The 21,127-nt window shown below is 27.3% G+C and overlaps 4 protein-coding genes across 4 annotated transcripts; 1 reads left to right on the top strand and 3 right to left on the bottom strand.

Annotated features, from left to right (window-relative positions):
- Positions 1-349: 349 nt before the first annotated feature.
- LOC103574438 (protein claret segregational) lies at positions 350-3,031 on the top strand. The gene is made up of 2 exons (XM_008553884.3): positions 350-702; positions 973-3,031. The coding sequence occupies exon 2, from the start codon at positions 973-975 to the stop codon at positions 3,022-3,024; it is 2,052 nt and encodes a 683-aa protein (XP_008552106.1). The 5' UTR covers positions 350-702; the 3' UTR covers positions 3,025-3,031.
- A 243-nt stretch (positions 3,032-3,274) lies between these two features.
- On the bottom strand, positions 3,275-5,350 carry LOC106694285 (uncharacterized). The gene is made up of 3 exons (XM_014445227.2): positions 4,347-5,350; positions 3,630-4,263; positions 3,275-3,307 (listed from the first exon to the last, which is right to left on the bottom strand). Exons 1-3 carry the CDS (start codon positions 4,532-4,534, stop codon positions 3,275-3,277), a joined length of 855 nt encoding a protein of 284 aa, XP_014300713.2. The 5' UTR covers positions 4,535-5,350.
- Positions 5,351-6,388: 1,038 nt separating this feature from the next.
- LOC103574439 (uncharacterized) lies at positions 6,389-7,983 on the bottom strand. Its single transcript, XM_053737557.1, has 3 exons — positions 7,431-7,983; positions 7,150-7,350; positions 6,389-6,840 (listed from the first exon to the last, which is right to left on the bottom strand). Exons 1-3 carry the CDS (start codon positions 7,518-7,520, stop codon positions 6,787-6,789), a joined length of 345 nt encoding a protein of 114 aa, XP_053593532.1. The 5' UTR covers positions 7,521-7,983; the 3' UTR covers positions 6,389-6,786.
- Positions 7,984-13,573: 5,590 nt separating this feature from the next.
- Positions 13,574-20,137, bottom strand: LOC103574440 (transmembrane GTPase Marf). Its single transcript, XM_014445226.2, has 12 exons — positions 19,729-20,137; positions 18,639-18,957; positions 18,035-18,161; positions 17,551-17,944; positions 17,358-17,465; positions 16,402-16,555; positions 16,196-16,334; positions 15,801-16,114; positions 15,415-15,710; positions 15,175-15,342; positions 14,316-14,512; positions 13,574-14,233 (listed from the first exon to the last, which is right to left on the bottom strand). Exons 2-12 carry the CDS (start codon positions 18,814-18,816, stop codon positions 14,029-14,031), a joined length of 2,280 nt encoding a protein of 759 aa, XP_014300712.1. The 5' UTR covers positions 18,817-18,957; positions 19,729-20,137; the 3' UTR covers positions 13,574-14,028.
- Positions 20,138-21,127: the final 990 nt, after the last annotated feature.

Below are 21,127 nucleotides of genomic sequence, written 5' to 3'. Positions count from 1 at the left end.
AACGCCATTTTTGGTGGGATATTAACAACGAATCAAGATAATGGAAAAAAAATAGAAGGGATTGAAAATGAGTATAGTCACCGCTAACTTCAAATAAATATTTAAAAATTTATTTAAAAAAAAGTAAAAAGCGAACAAATAATTATTTATAGCGAACATTGACGAACAATCGACAAACAAAGAAATTACCAAAAAAAATTCGCCAAAAATTGAATTCCCCCCGCCAACTTAAGGGAGCTCTCTTAGGCACCCAAAAACTGATGGTAAACTGGCAGCCATTTTGTCAACACTGATCATATTGAACTATCACATGACCCTCAAATTTTCAAACCACTCGTTAGAAATAAACCCACTTTATTGGTTGATCAATCATGACTAGCCAATCGCTGTGAATATTTAATAAGACCTGATATATTACACCATGTGACAATTTTTAAATAAAAACTCCAAGCGTTGTTTTTCATTCAAGTTTAAACTTGTTAGTAACGGGCACCGGCTTCAACCTTCAACTGCCACTCAGTTAAATATTCATGTACAACATTAACTGTTATCAAACTCGATGTATTGAAATTAAAATTTATTTAGATGTATAATAAATTTATCAGTGTTTTGTTATAATTGTATCGTGCCTTATGAATTATTTGTGCATTTAAAAAAGTATATTTCGAAAAACGTATACAGGAATAATTAATCAGCATCAAGGTTAGTTACTATTTTATCAACTAGCGTTTGAATCGTTTTATTGATTAATTATTCATTATTTTTGAGCTTATAAAATTCATAATATTTATATTTAATTTTCGATTTTTATATCATTGATATTTATTCGTCATGACCTAACTTTTGATGACACTAATTAGTAATTAGAGTTGAATTAAATTTATTATTTTATCACTTGAAATTAAGTAATTATTTTAAATTATGAATTTAATAATTTGTATAAGAATTAATAATTTTTACAAATAATTTTAGATGGAGTCACGTTTACCCAAACCAAAATTTGGTGTAAAAAAGCCAATAAATAGTACAAATGCCACTGCGAGTTCAAATAGTTCATTACAAGTGCCAAAGTCAAGTACAACATCAATGATATTATTAAAAGATCTAGGTAAATCTAAGACTGTAATTGCTGATGATCCACCAAAAGTTAACAAAAAAGAAAATAAACCACCAGTATCCCAACCACCATTAGCACGTGCTAAAACAATGGCTTCAATGGTACGTAAAAATACTATCGCTCAAGCTGAGCCAATGACTACAAGAGCAGCTGTGAAGAGACCTGGTACATCAACGAATCCTATACCTCCAAAACGACCAGCAATCAGGCCTTTGCCTAAAACTGGAGGTATAAATTCTGGATCATCATCAATGTCAAACAATGCTGGTGTGTCGGGTAAATCATTCAAAACAGCGGGAGTTAAAGCAGCTCCAACAAAAGCTGTTAGCAAATGGGATTGGAAAGGAAGATTTGAAATTGTTAATTCTGAATTGTTATCATTAAAAGGTAAAAATAAAGAATTAAATAAACAACGTGATGAATTGCAAAGTATTGTTAATGAATTTCAAGAAAAAGAGGATACATGTTCGCAAAAAATTGTTGACCTTGAAGCAGATAATATTAAATTGAATGAAGAATTGACGCTTGTGAAAAAAGACATGAATGAACTAACGGAAAGTAATAAAAAAATTGAAAGTGAATTAAAGGAAACTAAGGAGTCGTTGGAAAAAGCAACATCTTCATTAAAAGAGTACCGTGAATTGTGTACAAAACAAAGTAAAACGATTGATGAAAATTCCAATAAATTGAAAGATCTGGAGGTTGCTTTAGAATCTAAAACAAAGACTATTAATGAACTTACTGAACGTGTTAAAGATTTACAAAGCTTGTGTCATGAGATGGATAAAGATCGACGTGTTCTTCACAATACTATTCAAGAAATGAAAGGTAATATACGTGTATTCTGTCGAGTACGTCCAAGAATTTCTAAAGAATCTTCTAAAACACTTTGTGCTATTAATTACATTGATGAAAGTACACTGGAAATTGGCCGAGCTGATGGTTCAGATTCGATGAGCTGTAGTGGAAAAATTCGTGGTGTCAAACAAGAATTTTCATTTGATAAAGTGTTTCCACCAACAGCTTCGCAAGCTGCTGTTTTTGAAGAGCTATCTATGCTCGTTCAATCAGCACTCGAGGGTTACAATGTTTGTGTTTTTGCTTACGGACAAACTGGATCAGGTAAAACTTATACAATGGAAGGTACCAATGATCGTGAGCTTGAAGGTATGATACCAAGAACAGTCAGACATATTTTTGATCAAATGAAAGAGTTTGAATTGCTCGGTTGGGAATATAAAATAGAAGCAAGCTTTCTTGAGATTTATAATGAACATATTGTTGATCTTTTGGATTTCAATCAAAAGACTCATGATATACGGATGGCTGATCCCAAAGGTAATGATTTATATGTAACTAATTTACAAGTTGAAGAAATTCATAGCCCGGAAGAGCTTCATCAGTGTTTGAGAATAGCCCAACAAAATCGTGCAGTTGCTGCAACTAAATCAAACGAACGATCATCGCGATCGCATTCTGTTGCGCGGATCAGATTAATTGGTACTCATGCTGAAAATGAAGAAATGTCTATTGGTAATCTTAATTTAGTCGATTTGGCGGGATCTGAACGATTAAAAAATGAAGAAGCTGCTAGAACTGCTGAAACTAAAAATATAAATAAATCATTGGCTAATTTGGGTAATGTTATACTTGCATTGTTAAAAAAACAAGACCATATTCCATATAGAAATTCAAAACTTACTCATTTACTTATGCCTTCACTCGGTGGTAATTCAAAGACTCTTATGTTGCTTAATGTATCACCGCTTGATGATTGTTACAATGAAACTTTGAATTCGTTAAGATTTGCTAGCAATGTCAACAATTGTAAGTTAGGCAATGTCAAACGATCTAAAACTATGTTACAAAATCCTAATAATTCCAGCAATAATAATTTACAAGCCTAATAACTATTATTATAAATATTAAATTAAACTTTTTTTCTCTTCGATTAAATAATTATTAATAGAATAATCTTTAGTATTTTGTTTAATCTCTTTCTTAATTTCAATCTTTAATAAATGATTGAGATTGAGTATATAACCGAGATAAATATAACACCAAATTAAGAAGTACATCTTTATTTATGATGATGATTATTATTATTATGTGTATTGTGAATATTTTTTATTATTATTGACAATTTATGTTTTTTTTTTAAATTGATTTCTTCAAACTATCTTCTTCAAACTGAAGTAGAAATGGGTAATATTAAAAAAAAAATTCAAGTGTACAAGTAGGTATAAAAAAAAAATTAACATGATAATTTTAATGTTTGTCAACTAAAAAAAATTTTATAAAATAAACTAAAACAGTACTGCATTTTTATATTAATCCATTTTTTATAATTAGCAGTACAATTTTTTTAAAATTAATGATGAAAAAATTTTATTCATCAAAATGTAAAGATGGTAATCAAAATAATTCATAATAAGAAAAAAGTTGATGTATAATAAGTAATAAAACTGATAAGTAATAAAAATTATAATTTTAATAAAAATTTTTGAAATGCCGGTGATGAACTAATGATACGATTATTTTTTATTTTATTTATTAATGATCTGTTATTTTTATTATTATTTAATTCTGATATTGATTTTTTAGCATTTGGTTTTTTAAATTTAATTATAGAATTTGATTTACCTAATTGGGTATCAGTAGATTTGTCAAATATTATAGTTTTACTATTTGAATAATTTATAAATTTACCAATTTCTAAATCATAAGACTCAACATTATTAACAGAATTCCATGGATATTTAAAATTATATACTAAAGATTTATTATGATATAAACATATATTATTTTCATTCAATTTATTCCAATGGTAAATACTTTCATTATCAATTTTTTTAACTTGATTTATTATTTCCAATTGTTTTGAATAATTATCATCAGTATTTTCAACGTTGCGTGTGATTTCATTGATATTGTCCAGCATTTGTAATTGCCAATACAAATCCAATTCAATTTTGAATTTTTCAACTGGTAAAATTTTAATATTATTTGATATATTTTCAGATAAATTACTAAAGTCATCTCTCTTGTTTTGTGATTTGCCGTCGAATAATTCAATTGCTAATTTATTTGTATTACAATCATCAAAATTTAATGATTTAATTTTTATTAAATCATTACAATACTGTCTGTAAAAAAATATAATTAAAAACTACAAAGTAACTTTGTATTTTTTTTTTTTTTATATTTAATTGATAATTTAATGACTTACGTCCAAGTATGACGTGTATTTTTTAATTTCTGTTTTAATCTTGTTTCCATACATAAAAATATTCCAATAAATAGAGCAAACGTATAAGCATCTGTTAAATTGGAAACGATAGTTGTAAGAGAAATACATGGATAAAATGTATAAACCCATTTTAAAAATTTATTTTCATTAGATAAATTTAAATTCATTGTTTCAGGAATATTATTTGGTATTTTTGTAATTTTTTCTTCCTTTCATGATGATGGTGCTGATGTTCGCAAAAAAATTTTATCTGTTATACAAAGAAGTATCCATAGTCCTAAACTAAAAGTCAATAGTATTTTCCATTGAATATAAGTATAATTATTCCATTCTAATTGAACTAATTTCTCATGTAATTTTCTTCTTACAGCATTTTCAGAATCTTTTACTATATTATAATTCTTTGTTAATTTTTTAAAATTTTCAATTGAAAATTTAGTTTCTGTTGACAACTTATGAGATATATCATGTAACTTTTGATAATTAATGCTTTGGTTATTTAGACATAAAGAATAGTTTGAGCGGCTAGATAATGAGGAAGATGAAGAATTTAGCTGTGACACTTTCATTAATGTTTCTATTATATTGTTTGATGGCAAAATTTTATTTTTATATATTCCCCGATCCATTTCATTTGTAAATTAATATTTATTATAATTATTTCATTGTATAAAAAAAAAATTTAATAAACTATGAAATTATCAATAATTTATTTGTTGATATATTCAAGTTTTCAGTTTCGAGTCTATTTAAATTATTATTGTTATTACTACTACATTTAATTAAATTTGCAATTAATTATTTTGATACATTATTATGTTATCGAAATAGCTTAAATAAAATTTTTTTATAATTTGATGGGAAATTTGTATATACATTTTTATAATACAATAAAGGTATATCAATCATATTATACATTTATATAATCATCACTTTAATTGTAATACTAATTATCATTATAATTATTATTAATTACATCATATTTATTTGAATTTGAATTTTGATAATCTAACACTTAATTCAAGAAAAAGTAGCCGTATATTTTGCTTATACCATGAAATATTATAATTAAAATGAGCTTTCCAATTTTTATCTAAAAAATTTTTATAAAAAACAGACATTTCATCTGCAGTTATTGATTTATTGCCATTAGCTTCTAATTCTTTTTGAAATTGTTTTCGTTCCTAAATAAAAAAAATTGAAAATTAGTGCTGTACAATTTGGCCAACTAAACCGGCTATAGAGTTTAATCAGATTAATTAGTTTATCAGCCAGCTAGCTAATTTAAATTAATCGGTTAACTTAGTTAATCAGTTAAATTAGTTAACTGGTTAATCGGTCAAACAGTGAATTTAATATTTTGCTATTTATAAGCTAGGATTATGATTAAATCACATATCATTAACGTATGTTGAAACGTACAATATTTATCAGGTGATTAAAATTACTTAAATTATTAAATTAAGATTTCTTTTTATATTATGTCATCACAATGAAAATAATTATATAGTTTTAATAAATTCATTCTTCTAAAACCTATATTTAAATATTTAAATTTTCTTAATGATACAAAAAAAAAAACTTCAGCATAACAATATCATTTGAAAAGTAAACATGCAGATAAATTACAATCTAATAGTCAAACTGAAGATTTTGACTCCAGTGATTCTTATTCTAGAAGTGGCATCGATTCAAATGTAGATTCTTTTCCGATTCCAAAAAAACGAGTCCAAGTGTCTGAAAAAGCCATATTACAGCATGAGAGTACGCCATTGTTAAATTTTGTTCTTATAAATATTAAAAATAATATCAATCCTACTCAAAATCCTCTGTGAAAAGTGACTATAAAGTTTATAATCAGAGAAGAATCTGAATTTGAATCGTTGCCACTTCTTGAAATAAATGTCAAAATAATTAACACAACATTTTAATAATATTAAATTATTAATCAAAAAGTATTATCCGAACTGATTTAAAGAATTTTAGTGTGTTTAATTAAAACAATATTAAATCAACTATACCTCGAATCAGCATTACTGGAGTCCAGGTCTTCATTTTGACTGTTTGATTGTAATTTATCTGCATGTTAACTTTTCAAATGATATTGTTATGCTGAAGTTTTTTTTTTGTATCATTAAGAAAATTTAAATATTTGAATATAGATTCTAGAAGAGTGAATTTATTAAAACTATATAATTATTTTCATTGTAATGACATATTATAAAAAAAAACTTCAATTTAATCATTTAAGTAATTTTAATCACCTGATAAATATTGTATTTTTCAGCATACGTTAATGATATGTCATTTAATCATAATTCCTAGCACATAAATAGCAAAATATCAATTTCACTGTTTGACCGATTAACCGGTTAACTAAGTTAACCGATTAATTTAAATTAGCTAGCTAGTTGATGAACTAATTAACCTGGTTAAACTTTATGGCTGGTTTAGTCGGCCAAGTTGTACAGCACTATTGAACATTTCATTACAACAAAACATGAAAAAAATTCAAAAATACATAAATAATGACAGTTATTGTAACAGGCACCTAGTAATTTTTTTTTTATTTCTAAAAATACAAATTAAATGTTTATATGAAAATATTTTTAAAACTGGATTTGAAAAATTTCTTGAAGTTTTCATATTAATGTTTTGAAAAATTTATTTCAATAAATCGTTATTTTTTTTATAAAAACAAAAAAATTTTCGGATCCCTGCTGCTTATATTATCATAATAAATAAGTAATAAATTATGGGTATAAGAAAAAATAAAACATACTGTTATGAATTTCAAATTATGGTCAAACCAAAATTTTGTATTCCAATTTTGTGTTGTTTCTCGTGCTTCACGATATTTTTTCTCCAATTTAGTTTCATTTAGCGATTTAGCAAAAATAATCGTTCGTAAATTTGAAACTTCATCTGGTGGTCCGATAATATCTTTTTTTTTAATTTCATCTTTAAGGTTAGACACTTGCTGCTAAAAAAATTGACAATTAAAACATTACTGATTGTTACACTACACGACTTAAATAAATTTATTATAAATAAATATCTTACCAATGAATGTTTTCGCTTATTATTATAAAAATATTTCAATTGTTGACAACTATTTATTTTTTTAACGATTGGTAAACTAACATATTTCATTTTATTTATATCTACAAGCTATATTTATATATACGTACAGTCAATCTATATAATGAAAATAATTGCATTCAGGTTTTCGATCCAATCCATGGGTGATGGGTCTGACGCATACAGTCCACGTCACTTGGATAGCCTCACCTATTTTTTTTCAATAACTGATTCTTTACTCGCTGATATATAAAATTATCTGTATGTTTTATATTACTTAATTAAGACAAAACAAAATATGTTGTTAGTGTTCGAAAAACAAAGCGAGAATATCATGAGGGGGACATGCCACTGGTCGGCAGTTCGTCACATGGATAACCTCAGTCAAATTTATTGCGCAAAGGAATTAATTTGTTTCATTTTCGTATTATTATGTTTCAATATTATAGCGAGGTGAATAAATTAAAATCGATTTAAAACACCAAAATTGGTGACTATATAAAATAGGGCGCAATAAAATGTTAGGTATTGAAGAAATTAATAAAATTAATTTTTTACTTAATCAAAATTTTTTCCCATCTTGAAATCGCTAGAAGAGTGAATTGAAGTGCTAAAGTCATTAATAATTTCGTGTAAAACAATGAAAACTACTGAAAAAATTATAAAGGTCGAAAGAAATTCGCAACAACGCCAAGGGAACGTCGAATGATAATTTGCGCGGCATTTAATTCCATTAAGACTGTGAGGCAAATAGCGGGAGAAGTTGGAACAGCAGCATCTATTTCAACTGTGACAAGAGTGATAAGACGGGCAAAGCATCTAAAGAGAAAGAAATTGAAGAAAAAATCGGCTTTGAATCAAAAACACATATTAGCACGACTTTTATTTGCAAAATACAGTCCGCGGCACTTGGATATCCTCACCTATTTTTTTCAATATCTGATTCTTAATCAAAATTTTTTCTTCCTCCCGCAGATCATAAAAGTAATAGTTACATACATCAGGCCCATCTAAATTAAATTTTATCTCATCTGAAAAAATTACTTGTAGCCATTTATCTATCCAACCCATGTGTTATTTTGCAAATAAAAGTCGTGCTAATATGTGTTTTTGATTCAAAGCCGATTTTTTCTTCAATTTCTTTCTCTTTAGATGCTTTGCCCGTCTTATCACTCTTGTCACAGTTGAAATAGATGCTGCTGTTCCAACTTCTCCCGCTATTTGCCTCACAGTCTTAATGGAATTAAATGCCGCGCAAATTATCATTCGACGTTCCCTTGGCGTTGTTGCGAATTTCTTTCGACCTTTATAATTTTTTCAGTAGTTTTCATTGTTTTACACGAAATTATTAATGACTTTAGCACTTCAATTCACTCTTCTAGCGATTTCAAGATGGGAAAAAATTTTGATTAAGTAAAAAATTAATTTTATTAATTTCTTCAATACCTAACATTTTATTGCGCCCTATTTTATATAGTCACCAATTTTGGTGTTTTAAATCGATTTTAATTTATTCACCTCGCTATAATATTGAAACATAATAATACGAAAATGAAACAAATTAATTCCTTTGCGCAATAAATTTGACTGAGGTTATCCATGTGACGAACTGCCGACCAGTGGCATGTCCCCCTCATGATATTCTCGCTTTGTTTTTCGAACACTAACAACATATTTTGTTTTGTCTTAATTAAGTAATATAAAACATACAGATAATTTTATATATCAGCGAGTAAAGAATCAGTTATTGAAAAAAAATAGGTGAGGCTATCCAAGTGACGTGGACTGTATTTCCATACTCTTACTGTTTAGTTTTATGAGCCTGAAGTTAGCAAACACAAGAAAAATAAAATATTTGACAGTGGATATCTTTTAAATTATTTGAATTATAAACAATTAAATGAATGGGATAGAACTCCATCGAAATAAACTAGATGTGCTAGCAATTTTTTCTTTTTTTTAGCTTACTGTTTTGAATTTATTCAACAACAAAATTTTTAGCAAACCAACCTGACATTTCAAATGATCGGAATAACTTCATATTATATTACTTTCTTGATGGCACTATTATCTAATGGCGCCTTGGTTTTTTTTTTAAATCGAAAAAAAAATTTTGCATCTCATAATTTGTCAACAAATCGTTAAAAAAAAAAAAAAAAAAAAAACACCTCTTCGTTTTTTTATTATCTAGAGGTGCAATTTTTTTATTTTCGAAAATTGCTGTCATATTTTAAAAAGATGATAAAAACAAATTTTTCAAATTTTTTAACTAAGCATATGAGTGAAAAAAATTATTTTACAGATAAAACTAAACATGCCATCTTTTTCTCTTTCTAAGAGCTACGTATGCATGATTTAATTTTTTTTTTTCTATTCTAAATTAAGTCGTCAATATGCTCAGTCAATTAAAATTTTAAGTTTTAAATTTTATACCTCGTTAATGGCGTCCCAGGCGGCACAAAAAATTGTTGACTTTTTGTTAAATTTAAGGCAACAATTTGGTATAGTGTTACTAATTGTTAAGATAAAGTTAACAATTTTTTTTTGTGCCGCCTGGGTAGTTTTAGTTATACCGTTATTTACACATATTCGGTTTTTATCACGATTATAGAAACTTATGTCATATAATTTCTATACGTATAGGTCTCAATAACAGAAATTTATTACTATTATTATTTAAAATTTTTTGTCCCACAAAACTACATAGATCAATTTCATTGATTACAATTATTTTAATTTCTAAATGAGATTTTTTTATTTTTGTGTTTAATTGAACTACTTTAATTAAATTTTTAAAATGAAAAATAATAAAAAAATTTTTAAAATTATATTTTAATGATGACTAAAAGTTAAAGACAGCAAAAAATTTAGCAAAAAATATTATTCAAAAAATTAAAAATAGTACAATGAGCTTTAGAGGAAATCACTGTATTCATCATCAAAAGTTAGTATAGTCATTATATTGGAAATATTTAAAAAAATCGCTCTATCAGTTGACCCTGTAGGCCAGCCCCAAAACTTTTTACTGTTTTCGAGCTCTTAAATACTTTTGTATGCCGTTGTTTTCGAAAAAAAACGTTTTTTACCATTTTTGCTCCAACGATATCTCTCGAACGAATTGACCGATTGAGACGGTTGAGGTTGCAATCGACGCGTTTTATTGAGTTCTAAAGCGAATCAGATTTTTAAATTGATTTATTCAGTCGTTTTTGAGAAATTTTAAAAAAACCAAAAAAAAAAATGTTTTTAATTCTTTCGTTTACGGTTTCTCTTGAATAAATGAACCGATTTTGATGGTTGAGGTGGCATTCGATGCGGCTTATAAAGTTTTAGAGCCGATTAGATTTTGGAATTGATCCATCGAGGACATTAAAAGTTATCTATCGAAAATATTGTTGAAAAAATTTTATTTTTAGAATAACTCCGAACGCAACCTACCCATCAAGCTCAATTTTTTACAGTTTTTAGATATTAACAAGCCGAGTTCATCTGTTCAAAAATTACAGATATTGACATACGTACGTACGTACGTACATACTAGGGGGTCCGTTATTTACCAAACTGATTTTTTTTTTAGCGACGCCCCTTAAATTTTTTGTTTATGGCCTAAAAAAAATTATCAGACCCATATAAGCCCTTCATATTCATATTAGACCATGCCCCAAAGACCATATACATTTCCCATTTAAATAACATGGGGTTTCGGCGCGTTTTACATTTATTTTTTTTTCTCCTAAGCTAGTTAATCTACAGATATCAGAGATACGTATTTTTGTAGGAAATTGAACACTCTACAAAAAAGGTCTCCCATGGTTTTTCGATAAATTTATTGGTTTAAAAGTTATTCAAAGTTGAAGATAAACTTATAGTTAATTTTTTATTTTTTTACTTTGACCGCAAAATTATCATTATTTCTGTAAAAGTAAATTGTTTATTGCGAAAAATTTTCAATTTTAACTGTGTTATAGAAAAAGTTACTGTACGATTTGAACATCTGGGTCAAAAATAAAACTTGATTCAGGCTCACTTCGCCTTATTTTCTTTTGAAGTTATCGATTAATCGATAAGATCTCGGCTTTTTCGACTTAAATTAAATTTTTTTCAACTTTTGAACTTTTTTCGTTTTAGATTCAACTTATTTGTATTTTCTGGTCTTAATTTGAACTCATTTGTCTTAACTTCAAACACGATAATTATTTACCTTAATTTTCACTTGCTAAACCAAGTCGAAAAAATGTTATTTATGCGCCTTTCTTTCGCCTTAGTATATAAAAATTATTTCACCTTAGTTTTGACTTTTTCGCCTTATAATTTAAGTCGAATAAGTCTACATCAAGTCAGTTTCGACTTGATTTCAACTTTTTCCTCTTAAATCGTGACTAAGTAAGCCAGTTAAGTCTAAACCAAGGCGAAAACTCAATGTATTTTTAATCTTCGTAAAAAAAAGTCGAGTTTGTCTTGTGAAAAACGGCTCCAAATTTCGATTTGGTAAACCAAGTCTAAATCAAGTTTTATTTTTGACCCGGGTAGCATATGATTTTCGATCTTTGTTCTTGGCTAAAGTATTAATATATTCTTCAGTCAATTTGACAGCTCTTTCTGCAGTATCAATGACTATTTTTAGGTATATAACAATTTTCAAATAAAAATTTCCAAATTCCACCAAAGAATATTTAATAAAATCGAGTGTTGATCAATATGTAAAAAAATTTATTTAATCTGTCATATCCCTGCTTAAAAAATCCGATAGATTCTTATAGCTGTATGTATAAGGCCCTATACTTAACTATAGCACTTCTCATAAGCTCATTCATTCTTATAAAATTTCTATAGAAATGTATTAGGATCTATTGGATTCTATGAGATTTTCTAAACAGGGATTTTTCCCGTTAAATTGAAAAATTTTGTAATTAAATGAACACGTCACTCATATTATTCTTCAGTTATTTGAATTTTTGACGGTAATTTTTTCAATAACACAGTTAAAATTGAAAATTTTTCGCAATAAACAATTTACTTTTACAGAAATAATGATAATTTTGCGGTCAAAGTAAAAAAATAAAAAATTAACTATAAGTTTATCTTCAACTTTGAATAACTTTTAAACCAATAAATTTATCGAAAAACCATGGGAGACCTTTTTTGTCGAGTGTTCGATTTCCTACAAAAATATGTATCTCTGATATCTTTAGATTAACTAGCTTAGGAGAAAAAAAAAATAAATGTAAAACGCGCCGAAACCCCATGTTATTTAAATGGGAAATGTATATGGTCTTTGGGGTATGGTCTAATATGAATATGAAGGGCTTATATGGGTCTGATAATTTTTTTTAGGCCATAAACAAAAAATTTAGGGGGCGTCGCTAAAAAAAATCAGTTTGGTAAATAACGGATACCCTAGTACATACGCACATACTCGGACATCATCGTGAAATTAGTTAGAATAGCTTCCTAGAACCTCAAAACGTCCAGATCTGATAGAAATTCGGTTTTCGAAAATCGGACCGATCCCAATAACTTCTCGAATTTTCTAAAATTTTCAGTTTTCTTAGCGGGAAGTTAAAAAGTTTAATCAATTTTTTTTTAAATTCCATTTAATTTAAATAAGTAACCGGCCATACATTTTTAGTAAAATTAATTTTTGTTCAAATTGTTATATATAAAACGACGATGTAAGCTAATCATAATATTCAATTTATATAAAAGAGTTTATTTTGAATAAAAAATTTATTTATTTAAAATTGTATAAACTATTTAATTGATACGATTCATCTTTTTTGCAATGTCTTAAAGTAAATCATGTATTTTAAACAAACAACACTGTAATGAAAAAATCTACACTTTTAATATTTTTGTTTGAAAAAAAATTTATATATTTGAATGCTTCTGAGGAATATTCCAAGTATTTCAAAAACTTTTAATTTTTTAAATCTAAATAAATATGAAAAAATAAATCAATTATTAAATCTTCATATTTTAATTTATTTAATACAATATACATTCTTTTTAAGGATATTAAACGTATTTTATCGTGAATATCGATCTACTTCCTTATAATTTAAACAAAATTTTGCTATATTATAAATAAATAAAATTAATTAACAGAACTCAAAGAAAAAAAAAAGAAATCATTTTTCACGTTATTTAATTGTGGTTTTTTATTTGGAAATAAAATGAATGATTGAATCCAATTTAATTTCAATTTTCGTGAACAAAAAAATAGATAAGTCAAAAAAAGTGATTGATTATAGAAGGGTAACATAAAATTTTAACTTTTAATAAATAGGAAAGTATTATTTTCGTTTGAACAGTTATAGAATTTGAGTATAGATTTCATGAAACATATTAAATATTATAAATAATATAATCTAAATCCATTGTCGGTAATTTTACGACTAGAATTTATCGTAATAACATTCCATAAACTTATGTAATGTAACAATTGATTATACACGGTAATGATTATAATATCCTTCTTAAAAATCACTATAAACAATATAAGAATCTAAAAATCTTAAACTATAGAATTTAAAAAAAAAAATCTTAAACAAAAAAAAATTGATTGTTTAGTTTCATAAATTTAATTTAACGATTTAATATAAGCTGCGTCGAATAATTCTAGTTCGTTCGCGAGATAATTCGCTTTATTTCGTAAAACTTTAGCACTAGTGACTGCTGTTTCAAGTGACCTCAAAGTTTCAGTTATTTTTTGTAATTCAGAATTCATTTCTGTGTTTGATTCATCCACCAAGTGACATAAACGAGCAAAAGTACTCGATAATTCTCTGTAAAACATTTAATTTAAATTAATAACTTTCTTATTTTTTAACAATTATATTATTAAATAAAATATTTATTCTTTTTTACTGCTGAACTTGATGACTACAATTAGCAGATGTAAGGTCGACTATTAATCGTAATTTTTTGGTAGCATGAGCAACATATTGACGTTTAAATTCACGTTCCTTAGCTTTGTTCGTCCATGTAAGTCGTTCGTAAAGGTATAAAGATCCGTAAATAGCTCCAGTTACAGCAATTAATCTCCAGCCGACAGTTTTTAACATCTAAAATTTATTAAATAAGAAATTTTAATTAAATTAACTATAAATTTTTTTCAACTTCCCGCTAAGAAAATTGAAATTTAAAAAAAAAAAAGAATTTATTGGTTTCGGTCCGATTTTCGAAAACCGAATTTCTAACAGATCTTGACGTTTCGACGCTCTAGGGAGTTATTCTGACTAATTTCAAGATGATGTCCGAGTGTATGTATGTGTGTACGTACGTATGTAAATATTCTGTAACTTTTGAATGGATGAACCGATTTTGATCTCCAAGATGGCATTCGGCGCGACTTGTTAATTCCTACAAGCTGTGAAAAATAATTTTGAAATTTCTCAAAAACGACTAGATAAATCAATTCCAAAATCTGATCAGCTCTAGATTTCAATAAAACGGGTCGATTGCCACCTTAACTGTCTCAATCGGTCAATTTGTTCGAGAAATTTCGTTGGAGAAAAAAATGGTAAAAAACTTTTTTTTTTTTTTTTTTTTTTTCGAAAACAATGGCATACAAAATTATTTTCGAGCTCGAAATATTCGAAGAGTTTGAAAATGTATTCACGACAATGTTTTCGAGCTTAAGGAGCTCGAAAACAGTGTGAAGTTTCGGGGCTGGCCCGCAGGGTCAACCGATAAAGATTTTATTTTTATTTAATTAAACACTTACAAATCCAGCAATTATCAATCCACCCATGGTTCCTTGTGATGTAATAGAAGCGAATGCAATTCGTGATGCTAATGACCAATCGTCGTTACGTGGCGATAAATTTATTGGATTTGTTACATATTTTATTGAATCTATACTATCAGTTGGTGATGTTATTGATGGTGGAATCTATTAATGAATAAATAATCATATAAATAGACTACAATTTAAAAAAATAAGAATAATGAAACTTAGACTAACTTCTTGAGGATAATTTGCGATCGCTAATCTATTTCCTTGTTTTCCAGAAAATCTATTAATCAATGCCGTAATACCCCATGAAAATCTGAACTCTAAATCTTCATGAAAGTCAGCACAAAGATTTTCGCAATTAAGACGATATAATATTTCAAAAGGTTCTCTTCTAGGCAAAATATTTAAGCATAGTTGTCGTTTACTATCAGGTAATAAACTGGACATTCGATTGGTCATTTCTCGCTGTGATGAATCCATATTTGATGCTAATACCGAGCTCAATTGTGCCCTTAAATTAGAGCCTATGAAAATCATTTTTTTTTTTTTTAATTATGAATTTAAAATATAAATCACTTATTTATTTATATCTGTCATTAAAAATATTATCTTACCTAATCCACTTTCAACATATGAATGTAATTCACGTTTATAAACATTTAAAACTAGTGGTTCTGCATGAAAACGTACATTAAAATCATTAACAAGAGATGAAAGCCGCCGTATTTCAGCATTTAAAGCTTTTGACACACGTTGCTCAACATCTTCAACTACTCGATGAATTTTATCTTTCATTTCTTTAGTAACTAATCCCAATTGGTCTTCAGTATAATTAAGTTTATCGTTAACTTCTTTTTGAATTGCTAATTGTTCAATACGCATCTTTTGAGCACGATTCAATACTTCATCTAATGTTTGGCGGATTTCTCTGTAAATAAAAATAAAATGTGAACTTATTATCATTCTACACATCCATTAACTAATTTATTGAATAATTAATAAATCTTACGTAGCAATATGTTTGCCTCTTTGTGAATGTTGTTCGAATTTAGTTTTTACAGCAGATTTAGATATACACTCTTCAAATTTTCTTTCAAAATCTTGAAACTCAAAGTAACGATTTTGGAAACCATCCGCTAAAGCACCGTCTATAAATAAAAGTTTTATTTTATCAATAAAAAATTTATAATAATAATATAAGATTAAAATACATACTGTGAGCAGGTTGTCCGCGTTGTTCTTGTAAACGCGCTTGAAGAGTTTCTTTAGCAGAAATGAAAAAAATACGATCCTCAGCATCTTTTGGTGAATAAACTTTCAATTCACGTGCCAGAAAGTCAACAGCTATATTTTGATGTTGCGCTCTTACCTAAAATTCAAAAATTAATTATTAATTATCCATGTAAAGAAAATTAGTTCCGAAAATAATCTAAAAAGTTCATAATAGTGAACTTCGAAATTTAAGACAATTTTGAACTTTGAGTTGGTCATTTTTTTAATTTGAGAAAAAATTCAAGAATAGAAAAATTTTCAATCTCCAGACCTCGTTTTTGAAAAGTTCATATAAAAATCAAAAAAAGTTTCTTCACACAAGCAAAATAAAAAGCCGAATTTTTGTTGCTTTAAAAATTCTGAAAAATTAGTCAGTTGAAAATTCTCTTACCCTTCGATGTTTTAAAAGTTCTAAAAGTGGTCAACTCAAAGTACAGAATAGTCACAAATTCGGAAGTTCAGGGTTAAGAACCTTTTTGTAACATTTTTAGAACAAATTTTTTTCAGATGATTAATTAATTGTAAAAAAATTTATCGTTATATCATGTAAAGTATATTTTTTAAGCTAACAGCTAAAAATATATTTTAGTATATTAAATTTATAAAGCAGTAAACAAAATAATTTATTAAAATATATCATGCTTCATCGGAACAGTGTTTTTTTAATTGCTGTGCTTCCAATAAATAACTTTATTTCTTTATCAGAACTTACTTCTTTCTGTTCATCGACCAGCTAAGACAATATAGAAACAAAGCAATCTTTACTACATCTTTAGTATTACTATTTACTTTTTGTAATTTTTTTATCACTCAGGCTCTTTTACATTTCTTAATAATTATCATTTTCTACTTTAATTTCAAAGTTTAAATATTTTCTTAAATTTAAAATCAATACTTACTGCATCCAAAAATTCTGGCTCAGATACAGATGCATCCCAACGATTATTTAATATAAATATATTCGGTTTTGATAATCTCGTTGATACTTTATGGAAAAAATTTTTTTCCTATCAATATAAATAATTAATTTATATTAAGGTGTGACACCTCAAAAAATTATTATATTAATTAATAATTAAAATAAATACTCACAGTAACCATTAATGTCGACTCGGCATTAGCAACTAAAACAAAAACGTCAGCATCTAAACAATGTTTGTCGATCCATCCATCAAGTTCACCTGTTACATCAACTCCAGGGCTATCAACAAAAACAACGTCATCTCGTAAAAGAAAGCATTTTTCTTTTGGCCAAAATATTCGTACTAAATTGCTTTGACACAATTTTTCTTTACACAATGCATGACCAAGTTGACCAACTGACTGAACTGATTGTTTTTCGTTAGAACCATCAGTCATTAAATATGATTCACCATTTTCAGAACCCTCAACTTGTAAAAAACAATTTGTCGTGTGTCCAATACCACTTGGTAGAATTTTGTCACGTAACATGGCATTGATCACAGTACTTTTTCCATTACTTGTTCTAAAAAATATAAAATAATAATAATATTACTAAATTTTTACAGTTCGATAATACCTTTTAAAAGTATATGAATATTTAAAACATTTTTACCTTCCAAAAAATGCTACTTTCATGTGATCTCGCTTAAGAACATCACGTATTCCATGTACTCTGTTAATATAACTTTTAATATTTCCAACTTCTTCTGTACTAATGACATTACGATCATTTTGAAGTGCTGAAAATTATTTAAGTGATCCATAAAACAAATTTAATTTATAATAATTGTTAGTCAAAATTTTAAAGTGACGTATTTACAACTCTGTCATAAGCAATCCTACCAAAAGTAAAACTCTATTTAGTCAAAATCTACTTCAACGTATTTATTTAAATCTAAAAAATCCCTTCTCTAATGAAATATCTATTAAATTTAAAACTCTTTCAATAAAAAATTTTAAACTACTATTTAAAATCTCCATCATCAATAGTTAAGAGTTTATCAACTACTTTGAACTACAATCAAAGTTGGACCTTTTGAATGATATTATTTATTCTTGGTAGCTAATTTATTCTGGTAAACTTTTTTTATGAAAAAGTTTTTAAATACGGCAGGTATTTTATTTGCAAGATGATTTTTTAAATAAACATACTGCGGAAGAGTTGTGAACGCGCCATTAATTATAAATTAATTTGTCAAAATAAATAATAAACTTACTTTGCATAAAGTCAACTGTTTCCTTAACATAAACTTCTATTTCACCAAATATATCATTTATTTTTTTCTTAGCTTTCACAAAAATCTGAAGAGGAGAATTATCAATTCTGATATCATTAGTACGAAGTTGGCTGTCTCCTCCAATCATCGATACCGTTCGATTGATGTAGGCAGCCATTTGTATACGTTTATATTTATATATATGTATATAATTATAAATTATTTATTTATTGCTAAAGATGAACTAATTATCGCCAAGATACAGTGCGTTGCAATTCAGGCAGGGTACTGATACCGTGCAGACAGCATGCAGGATCAACTGAAACCAAAAAAAAAAAAAAATAAATAAGCAGTGTACATATATTACATATATGAAATACAACATTTACTATACATATACATATATAAATACTGAAGTAGTGTGAATAAAGCTTATGAATAAAAATAAAAATAAATAAACTATAGACATAAAGAAATCAAGCATAAAAGAAGTATGTTTATATCTTAGATATATACATGACTATAAATTATCTAATACTACTTATTTTACAGTAAATAAATAGTGATTATTCGGTAAATATACGTGAACAAATTGCACATAGACGTGCATAGAAAATTTAATTTTTAAATAATCAAATTCTAAATATATATGTATAAATATTTCAATAATATCTATATGTTCATATATATTTTTAAAAACATGTACAAAGCAAGATTTAACACCTGCTTATCAGACGGTTCATTACTATCTGACGATGATGAATTATTACTATCATTTATTCCAGTGCACGTTATAATATCCATTATAATACTGAAAAAATTTGTATTATTATTACACAGAATACTTACATGATATGTCATATGTTAATTTCAAATTAAAATTAAAATTGAAATTTTATAATGATGTAATTCTTAAGATTTGCGCAGTTACTATTTATAAATAAAAAATATATATTTATAAATGGCAATGTTACAATTTATATTTCTTCGTACATAACCTTATTTTCGTGAAATTAATTTATATGATATTTGTCTTAAAATTATTTTATTCGACTCTACGTTTATGAAAATAAATCTACAAAATATTTACCGTATTCGATGTTAAATCCTCGTGATTTTCAATCATAACCATCTCACTCCATTTCAGTAGTCACCACCAGTCATCACTACTAGTACTAGTATGGAGAAAAAATTTACAGCTTATCTTTTTGATTTTGAAATGAAATCATATTTATGACGACACTACACTAAAAATTGTCCCAACAAGAGATTTTACCTCGGGTGTGTTTTCGTTTTTTACTTTACTGGATGTGGACCTAGCTGTTCAATGTACAATCAGCGCCATGTATTCATACCGTACCTGGTTACAAGCGTACCAACGAACTTTTCTATGTAGCAAACTCTGTTTATGAATTTCTCTAATTAATATATTTCTATGCACTTATAATTACACAAAATAAATTTATGTTGTAATAGTTTTCCCTGATAAATTATATCCAAGTAAAATAATTCTAACTTGTACAAATAGTTACAAAAATATTTCATTTATAAAATATTTCCAAATGCGACATCTCTATGTAAAATAAGTATATGTAAATTTACTATAGGATAATAAAAATGTATGTTTGATTATTTACATCAAAAAACTTTTCTATAGCTGTACATTTCAATGCAAAATTTTTCTATTTCAAAATTTTTCCATCATAAAATAATTCTCAAACATACATCTCAATGAAAAAAAAATAATTAACACAATAAAATAAAAAATACATGTACAGTATCAGAGCAGGTAAGTATCGGCGTGAAAATAGACTAGGTTTTAAATAGTGGCGCTAAAACTGACGGTGACTTAGTCGTTGGGTAGAGGGGTGCATAAGAGAGATCCGAACGAAAATGCAGCCAACGCTACAAATGCAAGAAAATTTAAAAGCAAAATTGGCGGTATGACAACTTTACTCAGGATTTCTTTACTCGAGAGCCATCTGTACTCAAAAGCAGTTCTTGAACCACCAGTTTTGTTTTAAAACTGTACTCACCCTGATAACACGAGTTGATCGAGAAAAAGTTGGTCATTCATTAGTTTCCGACCAACTTGACGACAAGTTATCGACAACTTCAGCTTTTGCAACTTTTGGCTACAAGTTACCGCCAACTTTCTCAGAAAGTTGGCGGCAGTATGGAGCCGCAACTGGAATGCAAGTTTCTGAGGAAATTGAAAGTAAACTTACCGTCAACTTATGATCACCAACTTTTGCAAGCAACTTTTGCCACCAACTTTCTCAGAAAGTGATCGTCAACTTTTTGGATTTACAACTTTTGCCACCAACTTTCTCAGAAAATGTCCATCAACTATTGGAGGTACCAACTGTTGGCGATCAACTTGGTTCCAGTTGCGGCTGCAAGTTTCTCGTCAGTTTCTCGCCAACTTGGCTATCAGGGGCAATTCTCTCTTTATTCAAGGACGACTTTACTCAATGACAACTGTACTC

The sequence above is a fragment of the Microplitis demolitor genome, chromosome 3, assembly GCF_026212275.2.
Source record: "Microplitis demolitor isolate Queensland-Clemson2020A chromosome 3, iyMicDemo2.1a, whole genome shotgun sequence".
Taxonomy (NCBI): Eukaryota; Metazoa; Arthropoda; class Insecta; order Hymenoptera; family Braconidae; genus Microplitis; species Microplitis demolitor.
Note: the sequence above shows the minus strand (reverse complement) of the source record. Positions and strands in the feature narration are given on the sequence as shown.